Below are 15,569 nucleotides of genomic sequence, written 5' to 3'. Positions count from 1 at the left end.
ACAGAGGAGTTTGGACATCCTGACATTAGGGAGTTACAATAATCTAATCTTGAAGTCACAAAGGCATGAATAATTTTTTCTGCATCTTTGAAGGACAAGAAGTTTCTAATTTTTGCAATATTCCTTAGATGGAAGAAGGCTGTCCTGGAGACATGTTTAACATGGGAAATAAAGGACAGATCCTGATCAAAAATAACACCCAGGTTCCTAATATCACTGTTAGAGGTTAAGGTAATATTATCGAACCTAATCAGACTGTCTGAAAAGTTATCCCTGAGCTTTTTAGGACCTACGATTAGAACCTCAGTCTTGGATGTGTTGAGCATTAAGAAGTTGATAGACATCCAGGACTTAACGTCCCTGAGGCAGGACTCTAATTTAACAAGTTGGTCGGCCTGATTGGGTTTAATTGATAAATATAGCTGAGTATCATCTGCATAACAATGAAAGTTAATGTTGTGTTTCCTAATAATATTTCCGAGTGGTAACATATAGAGATTAAACAATATCGGTCCGAGGACGGAGCCTTGTGGTACTCCACACCGGACCCGTTCATGCATTGAAGATTTGTTATTTACATGAACAAATTGAAACCGGTCAGATAAATATAATTTAAACCAGTTTAAGGCTAAGTTTTTAATGCCGACGGCATCTTCTAATCTCCTTAAAAGTATATTATGATCGACAGTATCAAATGCGGCACTAAGGTCCAGAAGAACTAAAACAGATAGAAGACCTCTATCTGAGGCCATTAGGTCATTAGTAACTTTTAGCAGTGCAGTCTCTGTACTGTGGTTCATTCTGAAGCCAGACTGAAAGTCCTCTAACAGATTATTCTCGTGCAGATAATCATTGAGTTGTTTAGCGACTACTTGCTCCAGAACCTTTGACAGGAAAGGAAGGTTGGAGATGGGCCTGTAGTTTGAGAGAAGGCTTGTGTCTAAGTTTGGCTTCTTTATGAGAGTTTTAATAACTGCTAGTTTAAAGGATTGTGGCACATAGCCTATTGTTAGAGACTGGTTAATAATTGCGAGTATAGAATTATTAATTAGTGGCAGTGCCTCTTTCAGAATTCTAGTAGGAATTGGGTCCAACAGGCTAGTAGTTGGTTTAGCAGAAGAAATAAGGGAATTTAGTTCGACTAGTTGTATTTGCTGAAAGCATTCCAGATGAGTGTTAGGTTTAACCAGTTCCTCTGTTATGGGGCTAACGGACGGTAGGGTTTGATGGATGTTATCCCTAAGCGTTGTAATTTTATTTTGAAAGAACTTCATGAAGTCCTCACTACATATATTGATAGGAATGGTGGGCTCAACGCTATTTTGGTTCTTGGTCAGTTTGGCTACAGTACTGAAAAGAAACCGAGGGTTGTTTTTGTTTTCCTCTATTAAGGATGAGTAGTAATTAGTTCTACTTCTACTCAGAGCTTTCTTATAAGTGTTGAAGCTATCCTTCCAGGCTATATAATCTAGGTCTGTTTTTGTTGAACGCCAAGTTCTTTCTAATCTACGGGAGCGTTGTTTAAGCTCGCGGGTTGATGAGTTAAACCATGGGGATGACTTTTCCTGTTATTTCATTTTCATTTTTTGAGGAGCTATGTCGTCTAGCGTTGTTTTTAGCATATCTGTCAGACTGTTTGTTAGGTATTCAATGTCTGAGCTAGCAACAGTATACGGGTCAGGAAGATTCACTACTGATTCTATAGCAGAGGGAACTCTTTCCTTGAATTTAGTTACTATGTTATCAGAGAGAGACCTGGTTAACACGGCTTTAGCCGGAGGTTTATAACTATTTAGAACAAAGTCAAAGGTTATTAAGAAGTGATCTGACAGGAAATCATTGTGAGGAGAGATGGTCAGATGCTCTATATTCAAACCACAAGTTAGAATAAGGTCTAGGGTATGTAGATGTTTATGGGTAGGCCCGTCTACTACCTGAGAGAAACCTAGAGAGTCAAGTGTAGATTTAAAGCTGGCACTGAAACTATCATTTTCTACGTCAACATGAACATTGAAGTCTCCTACCATGATAACCTTATCTTTAGTTAGGGCTAGATCTGAGAAAAATTCAGAGAATTCAGTTAAAAAAGTTGAATAAGGTCCAGGAGGACGATAAATGATTACAAATTCTACAGAATTTACTATTTTATTTGACGGGTGTCGCATGGTCATGCTCAGACTCTCAAAAGAACTAAAGTTGGGTTTTGGGTTAATATTAATTAGTAACTGAGAGTTATAGATGGCTGCCACGCCCCCTCCTCGACCACTTTCACGAGCTATTTGAGTGTTAGTATGACTTGGAGGGGAGGCTTCATTTAGACTAACATACTCATCTTTACGTAGCCAGCTTTCTGTTAATCCAAAGAGATCAATGTTGTGTTCGGTTATCAGATCATTGACTAGAAGAGCTTTGGATGATAAAGATCTAATGTTTAGGAAACCACATTTAATTTTTTTGTCTTGATTTTGTCTAGTTTCACACTTGATACGGATTAAGTTTTTGTAGTCATTAGAAGTTATTTTCCTAGGTTTAGATAGTTTTATACTTGTGGTGGTCCGAGGGATAGACACAGTCTCTATGGGATGTATAACTAAGTTAGCTATGGTTGGCGACTGCCGAGAGGGAAACTCAGAGAGGCGTGTAGGACTGCGACTCTGTTGCCTGGTCCCCACTCTGGTGCGTCAGGATGGAGGAGCTAAGCTTTTAACTATGTTTCTAGATAAGAGGTACGCTCCATCCAACGTGGGATGGATGCCGTCCCTCCTGATGAGACCAGGCTTGCCCCAGAAGGACTTCCAATTATTAATGAAGCCTACCGAGTTACTGGGACACCACCCTGACAGCCAGCGGTTAAAAGATGACGTGCGGCTAAACATCTCGTCACTGATGAGGTTTGGGAGGGGGCCAGAGAAAACTACTTCATCTAAAATGGTCCGCGCGTATGTGCACACTGACTCTACGTTAGCTTTGAGGACCTCAGACTTCTTCTGGGGAACGTCGTTTCCACCGCAGTGGATTACAATCCGTTTAAATCTCCGTTTACTCTTGGTCATTAGCTTTAGCTGGGACTCAATGTCGCCTGCTCTGGCCCCAGGCAGGCAGCTAACTGTGGCCGCTGGTTGTCCTAGGTTAACGTGTCTCACTATTGAGGAGCCAATAACCAGCGTGTCCTTCTCAACCAGCGTGCTGCTGAGTGGGGCAAACATATTGGAGACACTGACGGAGGCCTGCGGGGTGTAGCGGGGGTGTCCGGTAGACTTCTTTCTGCTACGTTTACCCCTGGCAGTCACCCAACCGCCCTGTTCCCCCGGCTGCTCGGGGGCCACTGAGGGGGGGTTAAAGTTAGCAGCTACCTGCGCTGCTAAGCTAGAACGCTCCGCTCCAGCTAAACCTGGCGGCTGCTTACTAGCTACAGGGCTAGCCCTAAGCTCGACAGAGAGGAGACGTTCCTCAAGCTGACTCAGCCTCGCCTCAAGTGCTACAATAAAGCTACACTTTTCACAGGTCCCTGTGTCAGTAACTGAGGTCGAGGTGTAGCTAAACATCTGACATTTGGAGCAGGAAAAAATAGGAGGAGAGGAGGGGGAAGCCATGACTAAACAGGTGCTAATAGGAGCTAAAACAGAGCACAAACAGAGAGAAACTGGAAGGCAATCACCTTTTCGGTTTAGGAATCCGGTTCTTTCCGTGCGGTTCTTTCCGTCCAGTAGTTGGGTTTAGCCGCTCACCTGCTCAGAGCACCGCTCACCTGCTGCTCTGAGCACCGCTCACCTGCTGACATGAATGAGCGCTGACACCCAAATACAGTGAGACAGACAGTCATGCAAACTGTCTGTCTCACTGTAGTCTTTTCAGTCAGTCTTTTGCAATATCTGTTGTCTTAATTACAATAGATTTGCGATATATTGTGCAGCTCTCTGACACACACATTCATCAGGAAATATATAGTACCAGTTAGTCTCAATGCACAGGGAGACCATGCAAACTCCTCAACTGTACTCTAACCAGGAGCTTCTGACTGTGAGGCGAGAGCACTAACCACTTCACCTCCATTATTCCCTTTGTAATAAAGTACATGGAAACCCAGCATTGCCGTTCCAGCACAGTTTAAACTTTCACCTTGTTCATCACTGTTGTGCTTTGGGTCGGCGTTGGCTGGGAGAAAAGCAGCAGATCAGGTTGTGCTCCAGCTTGTTGATCAGTTTGGCAACTTGTACTTTTGGCAAACTGAAGATTTTTCTAAATGATCCTGAAAAATATCCAACCTAAGAGGACAACTGCAACAAACCAGCTTGAAAAAAGTGTGATATTTGTGTTTTCATTGATTGTGGGCACCATCCACATTTCGCAGCTGAGAAATGTTGATCAGACTTGTCATCATTAGTCACTTTCATATCACCTGCTTCCTGTTCTCCTCTGAATCCTTTAAAGTCACAAAATTCAGTGTTGCTTAATTCTTTTTCTGCGCTTATTCCAAAGTTTATATGCAGCACTGTGCCAACGTTTGAGGCAATTGTGATTAAATCCTGCAAAAAAGATGGCGGGGGGGCGGTCAATTCAGGATGTGAAATCCTATTTTTTCACCCTGTCGCTGTCTAAAACTTTCATACAGGTTTAATGCAGTGTGTGCTTTTTGTTTTGTTTTCACAGGTGAAGTAGTTAAACTCAATGATAGTGGAGAAGAAGTCAGCTCTTGCACCAATATTAAAAGAGCTGAGGCCACTGAGACAGCGCCATCAGGCGAGTATCATCTGCCTCTCAACACATTCAATTCACAGGCTTTCCACGTCATATCAGTACTGTTTTTGGACTATGGGAGAAAACCGGAATGCTCAGAGAATCCTACTCACACAAGGAAAACATGCAAACTCGGGGGGGCGCTGCTGAGCACTGAGGATGTAGGATGTGTTTCCTAGTGGCTCCCTGAAATGTGACCTTTTAACAATATATTTTCACAAAAATCCTAACCATTCGTGTACACTGGGCATTATAACTGCTCGTTCTATACTTTTGAGACTTTTGCTCTTCAGCTGCGACAACAAAAATGACTAGCCGAGCAAAATCCGACCTGGCTAAGACGGGCCGTGCTAAGTCCCGGTTGTCTCCTGAGCCCGACTCCCCTCGTGAGACGGATGCTAACGAGGTCCTGCTGGCAAGCATAAAGACGATGATGGATGACATGCGTGCGGATATCATCTCCAGGTTTTACTCTGTCATTTCCGCGACCGTGAAAAGGGAACTATCCGCAGCTTTGGGACCTTTGGAGAGTAAACTTGAAGCTCACGGTGAGACCGTAGCAGGCCTCGAGCTATCAGCTAACGAGCATACTACCCTGCTAGCCGACCTCCAGGGGAAGGCTGCTAAGCTAACCACCCAAGTCGAGGCGCTGACGAAGAAGTGCGAGGACCTGGAGGGCCGCTCTAGGTGGAATAATGTGCGGTTGGTGGGCCTACCTGAAGGTGCGGAGGGTCCTCGTCCCACCGAGTACACGGCCGGGTTCCTCAAAGACTTGCTCCGATTGGACGATAAGTCTGTGCTGGACCGGGCACACCGCTCACTACGTGCCAAACCCAGGGAGGGCGAGCCGCCGCGACCACTCGTTGTCCGTGTAAACCTCTCCCAGGTCTGCAGCCAAATCCTGCGTCGAGCCAGTGAGCTGTCACCGCTGCTGTACAACGGGAGCAGGATCTCCATATTTCCGGACTTTACCCCGACAGTGGCTAAAAAACGAGCCGCCTTCACTCCCGTGAAGAGGGAGCGTCACGCATGCCCCAACATCAAGTTTGGTCTCGTCTTTCCAGCTACTCTCCGCATCACCTTGCCCAGCGGCCGGACCCACAGGTTTGACGCCCAGGCCTCAGCCTCAGACTTCATACAGAAACACATTAAGAAAGCGGTCAGTCCTGAAACAGTTTAATACACCCGCCAGTGAACAGGTGAGCTCCTATGAGTCCTGCCTGGTGATGTCTCTGCTCTGGATACTTAAACGTTATGGACATGGTTTACTACAAATGACGGTCTGATTTTTATTTTAATTAATTAATTTATTTTTATTTTATTTTTTTATTTATTTATGTATGTTATAGTTATACTTTATGTGGGTTTCTTAGCCCAGGTGTATTTTGATAATGTCTGCACATATGCACCTCCAGGTGTTGCTCTAATTTCAAGTTGTTTTTTTGTTTTGTTTTTTTTAAATTGAATTTACTATCATTATTTAACGTGTGCCTTGTTCTAATTCCAATGTTTGAAAATGTTCATATTTGAAGAGTTAATTAAATCTTGCCTAGTTTTAAGGTTCTTACTTTATATTAAACTATTTTGTTTACCAATATGTCACATTTCACACAAGCTTGCCAATAACAGTTGGTGAGTTTAGTTCAGTGTTTGACTAGACTAGAGTGTTTGTTAACAGGATGTGGGAGGGATGCGCGCGTCTCGTTTGGGGAGATGCTTCTGCCAATGTGGGTGGGTGGGAGGATGGGTTTTTTGAGTTTTATTGTATGTTTTCACATCAGTCATATTTTCAGGGACTCTGCAGACCACCACCTATTTTCTTATATTGTAACTTTGTTTTCCTATCATGACACAGTCTAACACATCAACTATACCAACAGGAAGGGATTTAATATTTTCTAGTCTCAACTGTAAAGGGCTTAATAATCCTATCAAACGTAGCAAGGTGCTTCACTACCTTCAACACCTGGGGGCGCATATCATCTATTTGCAAGAAACTCACCTTAAAGTTACAGACCATCTTAAATTGAAGAATAGATGGGTTGGGCAAATCTATCATTCATCATTCAATAGCAAATCTATTCCTTCTTCTCAAATGTTCATCATACATATACCCGAATCGACTACTTCCTCCTTGACAATAGGTTACTCCCATCAGTCACTGACTGTAAATATGAAGCTATGGTATTATCTGACCATGCCTCAGTTTCCTTGAAAATACATTTCAGAAATTTAGTTAATGAACGCCCACAGTGGCGTTTAAATCCACGCTTGCTTTCCAGTGAGGATTTTGTGAGCTTTATTTCTCAGCAAATTGACTTCTTTACTGACACCAATATGACCCCAGGTATATCAGCCTCCCTTCTGTGGGAGACAATAAAGGCATATATTAGAGGAGAAATTATTTCATATGCTGGTTATGAGAATAAGCTCAGAAAAGAAAAACTTACCAATCTGGCACAACAAATATCTCAGCTTGATAATAGGTATGCCGCCTCCCCCTCACCTGAGTTGTATAAAGAACGTTTGTTGCGGCAGGCAGATTATGATGTTCTTGCTACACACCGATCTACAGAACTTCTCCTTCAGACTAGGTCTAGGTTTTTCGAGCATGGTGATAAGGCCAGTAGACTTCTGGCACACCAGTTGCGTCAAGCTTCGGCAGCTCGCCAAATTCCTCAAATTCAAACAATCACGGGTATTACAACAGACCTCTCTGAAATTAATAAGACATTTGAGGAATTCTACATGTCTCTTTACTCTTCGGATCACAATACTTCCGTTCCAAATTTTGATGGATTTTTTGAGGGCTTAGATATTCCCTCTATTGAACAATCGGTGGCGGAGAAACTCGAGGAGCCAATTACCATCTTGGAATTAAAAACTGCAGTTACTTCCTTACAAAGTGGGAAAAGTCCAGGTCCAGATGGTTATCCGGCCAAGTTTTATAAAAGATTTTGGAATAAATTGGCTCCCCTATTACTCAACATGTTTAATGAATCTCTTCAATTAGGCCGCCTTCCCAAAGCTTTGTCTCAGGCATCCATCTCTGTTATTCTCAAAAAAGGCAAAGATCCTTTAAACTGTTCCTCATATCGACCTATAAGCTTACTTAATACAGATTTTAAAATACTCTCTAAATTATTAGCTTCACGTTAGAAACTATACTCCCATCAATCATCTCCCCAGACCAAACCGGATTTATCCAAAACAGGCACTCCTTTTCCAACCTCAGGCGTCTTTTTAATGTCATTTACAACCCTTCCACCTCCAATTCCCCCGAAGCTCTGATATCCCTAGATGCAGAAAAAGCTTTTGATAGGATAGAGTGGGACTACCTCTTTTACACTTTAGAGAAATTTGGCTTTAAAAAAAAAAATTAATTCCTGGATTAGGCTGCTTTATTCATCACCCACGGCTTCAATTTGCACAAACAACACATATTCAAAGTATTTTTGTTTACATCGCTCTACTCGACAGGGTTGTCCGCTGAGCCCGTTACTTTTTGCCTTGGCCATTGAGCCTCCATCTCTGGCTTTACGTTCTAATCCCTCTATTATTGGTGTTCGGAGATATGGTATAGAGCTGAAGGTGTCTCTTTATGCCGATGATTTGCTGTTGTACATTTCCAATCTGGCTGTCTCTGTTCCTGCTGCCCTTACGACTCTCACTTCATTTGGTGAAATATCAGGATATAAGTTAAACTTAAATAAAAGTGAAATACTCCCCATAAATGCTGCTGCATCAGGGTTACCACTGCAAAATTTCCCCTTTAAGATTGCCCACCATAGCTTTACATATCTTGGAGTCCAAGTCACACGTGACTTTAAAGATTTATATAAAGCCAACTTTGAGGCGCTTCTGACTCGTGTCCGTGAAGACTTTGAACGATGGTCTATACTCAATTTATCTCTGCCCGCTCGAATCAATTCGGTGAAAATGAATATCCTCCCCCGGTTTTCCTATCTTTTCCAGGGCATACCAATTTTTCTCCCCCCAAAATTTTTTCACAAGCTAGATAGTCTGATTTTGCAGTACATTTGGAATAAAAAGGTTGCTCGGCTGCAAAAACTATACTTGCAAAGACCGCGTCATCTGGGAGGAATGGCTTTGCGTAATTTCAGATTCTACTACTGGTCCGCAAATATCAGAATCTTAAAATACTGGCTTGAAGTTGAGGCCCTTAAACCTACTCCAACATGGCTAGTCTTCGAAGCCAAGTCTGCCTCTCCTGTGTCATTGAAGGCTTTAGTACATTCACCCATTCATTCGTCCATTTCACCTTATACAAACAACCTGATAGTTAGGAACACTTGTAAGATCTGGGTTCAGTTTAAACAACACTTTGGTCTCCAGTTGATATCTGTTCATGCTCCACTTGTTGCAAACCATATTTTTCCACCATCCCAAACAGACGATGCTTTCCTGATTTGGTCCAATTTGGGAATTAAACATTTTAAAGACCTATATATTAATAGGACATTTGCATCTTTTCAACAGCTCTCAGACTCTTTTTCACTTCCTAAACACCAGTTTTTTAGGTATTTACAGGCCCGCAGTTTTGTTCGCAGCACATTTCCAGAGAGAGGCCAATTAAACCAAATGCACTTTGTGCTCCGTTTGGTGTCTCCCCTTCAGCGTCACTCCACAAGCCCCAACGAGATGTTATAGCGTTCACAACTCTCTTGGCTAGACGGCTCATACTGATCACCTGGAAATCGAGTCGACCTCCCTCTCATACTCGCTGGATAAGAGATATTCTCTATTTCATTAAACTGGAAAAAATCCGGCTCTCAACCATTGGCTTATCCGACAAATTTGGCAGTATCTGGAGTCCTTTCCTTCAATATATCCAAAGGATTAAGTTCCCTCAGAGTGACCTAGATGTCTGAAAATGTAGGATGTGTGTCTCGGGTGGAGGTTATAGCAGGTCCCAACTTAAACTTTAAACAATTTTAAATTGTGTAATGACTGATGTGTTTCTGTTTCTGTTTGTTTTTTCTTTCTTTCTGAGTTGTATGTGTGAGTGTTTCTCAACTCAACTGTGTGATTATAATTGACTGACTATGTTAATATTTGCCAGATATCCATGTGATTAAAAAATGGTCTGTTGAAAAAAAAAAAAAAAGAAAACATGCAAACTCCTCTCAGAAAGGTTCAACTTGGATTCAAACTGGAGACATTCCTGCGGTAAGTCAAATGTGGAAACCACTACACACATTGTGTCCCCGAAATAGCTGTTAGAGATATTTAATGACTCCTCCAGGGCATCTCTCTACACAAACACCCAAATACACAGAGTGGTAATAGATTGTTTTTGTTGACAAAATAATCTTAAAGGAAGAAATTTTTCATGAAGCTGTCTTACATTTAAGAAACAAAACTGCAAAATTTGACCTTAGCAACTGCAAAGAAAAATACCTTAACTTGTTCTGTGCGTCATTGATTTATGGCCCCATTAAGAATAATTTATATCGTCCATAAATAAAATGCCCCCCCCCCCCATCACTGAGCGAGAGCGGAGGACTACATTTTCCCAAATGCGTTCCCAGAATCCATCTTACTGGGTAACGTCTGCTATTGAAGAGCCACAACAGGAAGACATAAATCGATTTGTAACAGCCTGTTGTACGTTCAACTGCAAAATAATGCCAGCTGTGATCTGTAATGTTGACATAAAACTGCACAATAAGTGTGACACGGCTGTTGAAAGTGGCATGTTAAAACGTCAACCAAATAGAATGTGACTGGTACCACTGGAAAGAGTAGGAAAAAATTAAGAAGATGACCCCAAAACCATTCAGATATCTTAACAAATGAGGAATTTATAGGCAAACAAATTTTATGAATTAGTGCAATAATTTTTTTTTTTTCTTTTTAAAGGTGCACAAACAAATGTAACTTTTTACACAAAAACACTTGCAGTTTCTTGAATAATCAAGATATCTCAATGAAGTTTTCAGAGAACGTGTATCTCTTTATACTCTTCAATCTGAAGGAATAATATTTTAAGTTTGAATATTTCAAGTTTGTTCTTGATCTGAAATAAATTTGATAGTATTAGGATTGGAGCTGCCACACTCTACTACCAGACTACTACATACTACCTACTACCACACCATATTTATTGTAATAGTCACTTTTTATCCATTTACATGTAATAACCTGTTAAAAGTGTGTCATGTATTTTTATTATATTGGTCTAAATCAGCAGGAGGCCCCGGTCAGAACGGTGAGGAAATGCTACATAACTTCATCGGTGGCTGAAAATTTTATAGAACTTTTACAGAATATCCCTGCTGAACTTTAGCTGCTCCATGTGATGTTATTGTTGACAATTTTAACAATAAACTAAAGTCAAATCTATACTTGGTGGCCCCAATGATCACAAGAAACATAAATAAAGCCAAACCACCAGCACCATGGAGAAACAAAGAAAACGATCAACACAAAAGAAACTACAGGATTGCTGAGGGGAGGTGGAGAAAGTCAAAACTCACCATTCACTATGAAATTTTCCATGACCATTTCAAATCTTACAATCAAACAGTCAAACAATCAAGTACTTTCTACTTCTTAAAGCTCATCAGAGACAACAAAAATAACCCCAATCTCCTCTTCTCCACCTTCAACCTTTTGACAAACACCAATTTTAATAAAAACTCATCACCCACTGCCTCCTTTTGTGAGGATTATGCCCACCACCTCAGAAGCAAAATCAATGACATCAGATCCAGTCTTTTACCTTTACAAAGTTTAACTTTTAATGCACCTGGACTGGTGTCTTCACCTGAGGAATTACTGGACTGTTTTGCTCTGGTTGAAGCAAGAACACATGGTGGAGTATTCTCCCAAGTTAACCTAACAACCTGCCTTTTAGATCCAATTCCTACATCACTTTTTAAGTCATTTTAGACTTTAGACTTTGCTTTATTTATCCCTTGGGATGACTCCATCAGGGAAATTTGAGTTCCAGCAGCTTAATAGAAGAGGAGCAGCACACAGAGGATAACAAAGATGAGTTACAGAAAAAGTTAATTCATCCATCTTCTCCCACTTATCCATTTCCGGGTCACAGTCTGAGGACTATCACCCAGATCACATCACACAGATTAAGAACCTTTCCTGCAGGTGGTGAGCCCACGGGAGGGTGGCACCTGGCGTAGGACACAAACCCACTACCTAGAGATTGTGAGTCTCATGCACTACCAACTGAGCTAGCCGGGTGACCCATGTAATTCACCTTAACTTAACTAAATATAGAAGTGGCAAAAAGAATAAGACACCTTGCAAATATTATACAAAAAATATAACATAATGTAAACTCTTAACCAACCTTGACTTAGGTAGATATAGAATGGCAAAAAGAGTAAATAAAACTCCTGCCAAAATTAAGTACTAAGTACAAAAAATATAGAATATTATAAACTCTTAACCAACCTTGACTTAGCTAGATATACAGTAGAATGGCAAAAAGAGTAAATAAAACTCCTGCCAAAATTTAGTACAAAAAATATAGAATAATATAAACTCTTAACTAAATATAAAAATGGCAAAAAGAATAAGACTCCTAATAAAATATAATAGTGAAAGTGGATGGACGTTAAATTGCACTGTGGTTACAGACAGAATTATTGCACAAGTATAATCATTTGCAGTGAATAGACAATTACATATTGCAGTTTTGCATTATGGTATGTGAGATGTGGATGGTGAGGTGGATGGTGGCTACTACTGTTACTTCCCTTCTGTCCTCTGTCACCTCCTCCCCCCCAGTGAGGAGTTGTATGGCCTGATGGCCTGAGGGACAAACGCAGCTCGACTGGTTGAAGGATCCACAGACCCATCTGTATAAAATTGTACGTGTCCATCCCAGTGCTCACTGATTACTTCACTGACCATATCAGCAGAGTTTCCCTTGCCCTTTTCCCTGAGAATGTCTCTAGCAGTTCAGTATATATCAGCCTCTGGAAGCACCCATGGGGGGACAGAGGGCCTCACCACCCTCGGAGCCATATCGAAAACTCAGGGGATTTCTCCCCCATACTCTTTTAACAAATGCTCCTCTCTCCTGCCCACCCTGAGCTGTCTCCCAACTTTCCTGAAGCAGACATTTCACCGTGTTACACTCTTCCTGGCTCTGGATTCTTCCAGGATACTGGAGGCCTAACCTTTCTCGCCTCAGCCAAAGAGGCATCTCTCCACATTCCACTAGAAGAGCCGGGATATGGGTGTTCCTAACTGCTCCACAACAGACCCTCAAGGCTTTAGTCTGCACCACATCCAGTTTAACAAGGTTCGTCTTTGCTGCACTCCCATACGCCAAACACCCATAGTCGAGAGAAGAGCGAACCATTGCTCGATAAATCATGAGCAGAGTGCTTTTATCTGCCCCCCACCGCATAATATTTATAATTTTTTCACATTTATTCACAGTTTTGTGTATATGGGTCTTCCAAGTCATTCTCTCAAAGTGCACACCTAAAAATGTAAAATTTTTTACTTTTTCCAAAGATTTGTTATACACGCTTAACCCTTCAGGCGCGACTCTACGTTTATTTCCAAATATCAAGTATTTGCTTTTTTCAGCAGAAATTTTGAACCCCCATCTTCCCGCCCACTCTGCCACTCTATCCAGGGCTCCTTGCATTTTCCCCATTATAAACTATATATTTCCCTCTTCCAAATCGCCCCATCATCTGCAAACAGCGAAAGTCCAGAACCCCGATCAATATTTTCAAAAACATCATTAATCATCACATTAAAAAGCACAAGGCTTGTTACGCTGCCCTGCGGCGTCCCATTGTCCACTTCCATAACCTCAGACAACGTACACCCTACCCTCACTTGGATTCTACGGTAATGTAAAAAAGCTTTAATCCAATTAAACATGCAACCTCCAACTCCCGCATCGTATGGAGGACCTCCCTCCACAACATATCATAGGCCTTCTCGATGTCTAGAAACACTGCAACAACAGCCTCCTTATTGGTCAGGGCCTTCTTGACATCATTATCCAACAATAAAACTGAATCCATTGTTCCTCTTTCTAACCTTAACCCGTTTTGAATTTTTGATAACTTTCCCTCTTTCTCCAGCTTATACACAGGTCTATCAGTCACCATTCTTTCCACAAAGTACTGCAGTCAAAGCTATTGGTCTGTATGACCCTGGGCTCTTAGCTTCCTTACCTGGCTTCAACATCGGCACCACCACTGCATGCCTCCATGCAGTTGGCACCTCTCCACTTCCCTATACATTTTTTTTTATCAGTGCTAAAATCTCATTCAAAACATATTCATCAAATTCTTTGTAAATCTCATAACCTATCCCATCCTTACCTGGTGATGTCTTGTCTCCTCTACTTATAGCATTCTGTAGCTCTCTTAGTGAAAAGAACAAGTTAACAAAATGATCACAGTTTACACCAAGTTTAAACTCCTGATTAACCAAAGTGTTATACCTCTCTCGGAGCCCATCCTCCCCAATATTATCCCCACAATGGACTTCTTGAAACTTCCTAGCCAGCATACCTGCTTTCTGCCTGTCACTCAAGGCCTCTATCCCCCTGTCTTCCAGAACAGGAACACCCCTACACCTGCAGACACCCAAAATACGCCGCCCAGCTGACCAAACTTCTGCCACTGACGTTTGCACACCCAGCTTGCTACAGTACTTCCTCCAGCATTCTCGTTTTGCTGTCTTTATTATTCTACAAGCCACTGTCCTCAGTCTTTTATACTCAACAGCATTCTGTTCTGAAGGGAACTTCCTTAATATTATCCTATATGCTTTATTCCTCTTTTGAACAGCCTCAGTATATGCTCTGTTCCACCAGGGCACACTCACCCTTGCCTTTGCTCCTGTGTTCTGAGGGATGAATTTACAACATTTTGAGTAGTAATCCCACACAGAGACTCCCACCATTCATCCACAGATCCTTCGTTAACCTGGTCCAGGTCCCTGTTACACCCCTCAACAAATTCCCTCCACCTTGCTTTACTAAAATCCAAAGATTTTGGCCTTCAACAGAGTAATCCCAAACTTTATCATAATTGGAAAATGATCACTCCCTATAGAGCATCTATCTAAAGTATCCCACTCCCTGCTCCTCGCTAGAACTGAAGAAGCCAGTCCCAAGTCAATGCATGAATGTCCTCTTGATCTAATATCAAACCTTGTGGGTCTACCATCATTTAAAAGTGATTTTCAACCTTTTTTGAGCCGCGGCACATTTTATATTTACAAAATCCTGGGGCACACCACCAACCAAAATGACACACAGTACATATAGTTAATAATATAGTTTCTAAATGTATTCATACTCACTTAGTGTGAAACCTGGGCCTGTTTCGATGAACACAAAATGGATATCCCGGCAGGAATGGTCGAAAGACACACACGAAGCTCTTCCTCAACAGCTCTCAGTCTCTCTGTTTTTAGTTTTTATCGCAGTCAAGCTTGAGAAGCTCAGCTCACATAGACATGTGGTTGAAAACGGGAGCAATGTCAAAATAGCTTTGTTGGCCAGAATGAGGAACTCCTTGGCAACAGATAACCAAAAACTGTCCAAAGGAAGATCAGCAAAGTTTAGCTTTAAACCACGATCTTGTTTCAGTTCAATGAGTTCCTCTTGCTCCTTTAAAGTCATGTCCTTTCCAGCAACGGATGCTGAGCTGTATGGGTCCCTAACCCAGTCAAGGCATTCTGTGAAGGTTGAAGAGAAATAAAATGACAACTTCTCCTCAGGAGTTTTCAAATGTGTGCCAATCACCTCGCACATTGCAGCAGTGTTGCCATCATGCAGTTTCTCGGTGAGTGGGAACATCTCC

The 15,569-nt window shown here is 41.7% G+C and overlaps 1 protein-coding gene across 1 annotated transcript; it reads right to left on the bottom strand.

Annotated features, from left to right (window-relative positions):
- Window positions 1–1,588: 1,588 nt before the first annotated feature.
- LOC308112707 (uncharacterized protein) lies at window positions 1,589–15,172 on the bottom strand. Its single transcript, XM_080468428.1, has 2 exons — window positions 15,067–15,172; window positions 1,589–3,771 (listed from the first exon to the last, which is right to left on the bottom strand). Exon 2 carries the CDS (start codon window positions 3,591–3,593, stop codon window positions 2,682–2,684), a length of 912 nt encoding a protein of 303 aa, XP_080324554.1. The 5' UTR covers window positions 3,594–3,771; window positions 15,067–15,172; the 3' UTR covers window positions 1,589–2,681.
- Between the last annotated feature and the right edge of the window lie 397 nt (window positions 15,173–15,569).

Source organism: Lipophrys pholis, assembly GCF_963383615.2.
Source record: "Lipophrys pholis genome assembly, chromosome: 7".
NCBI classification, from domain to species: Eukaryota; Metazoa; Chordata; class Actinopteri; order Blenniiformes; family Blenniidae; genus Lipophrys; species Lipophrys pholis.
This window is presented reverse-complemented; position numbering and strand designations above follow the sequence as displayed.

Bases quoted from the DNA above. Each gene is read 5' to 3' on its own strand.
- LOC308112707 (XM_080468428.1), bottom strand. From the start codon at position 3,593: ATGGCTTCCCCCTCCTCTCCTCCTATTTTTTCCTGCTCCAAATGTCAG.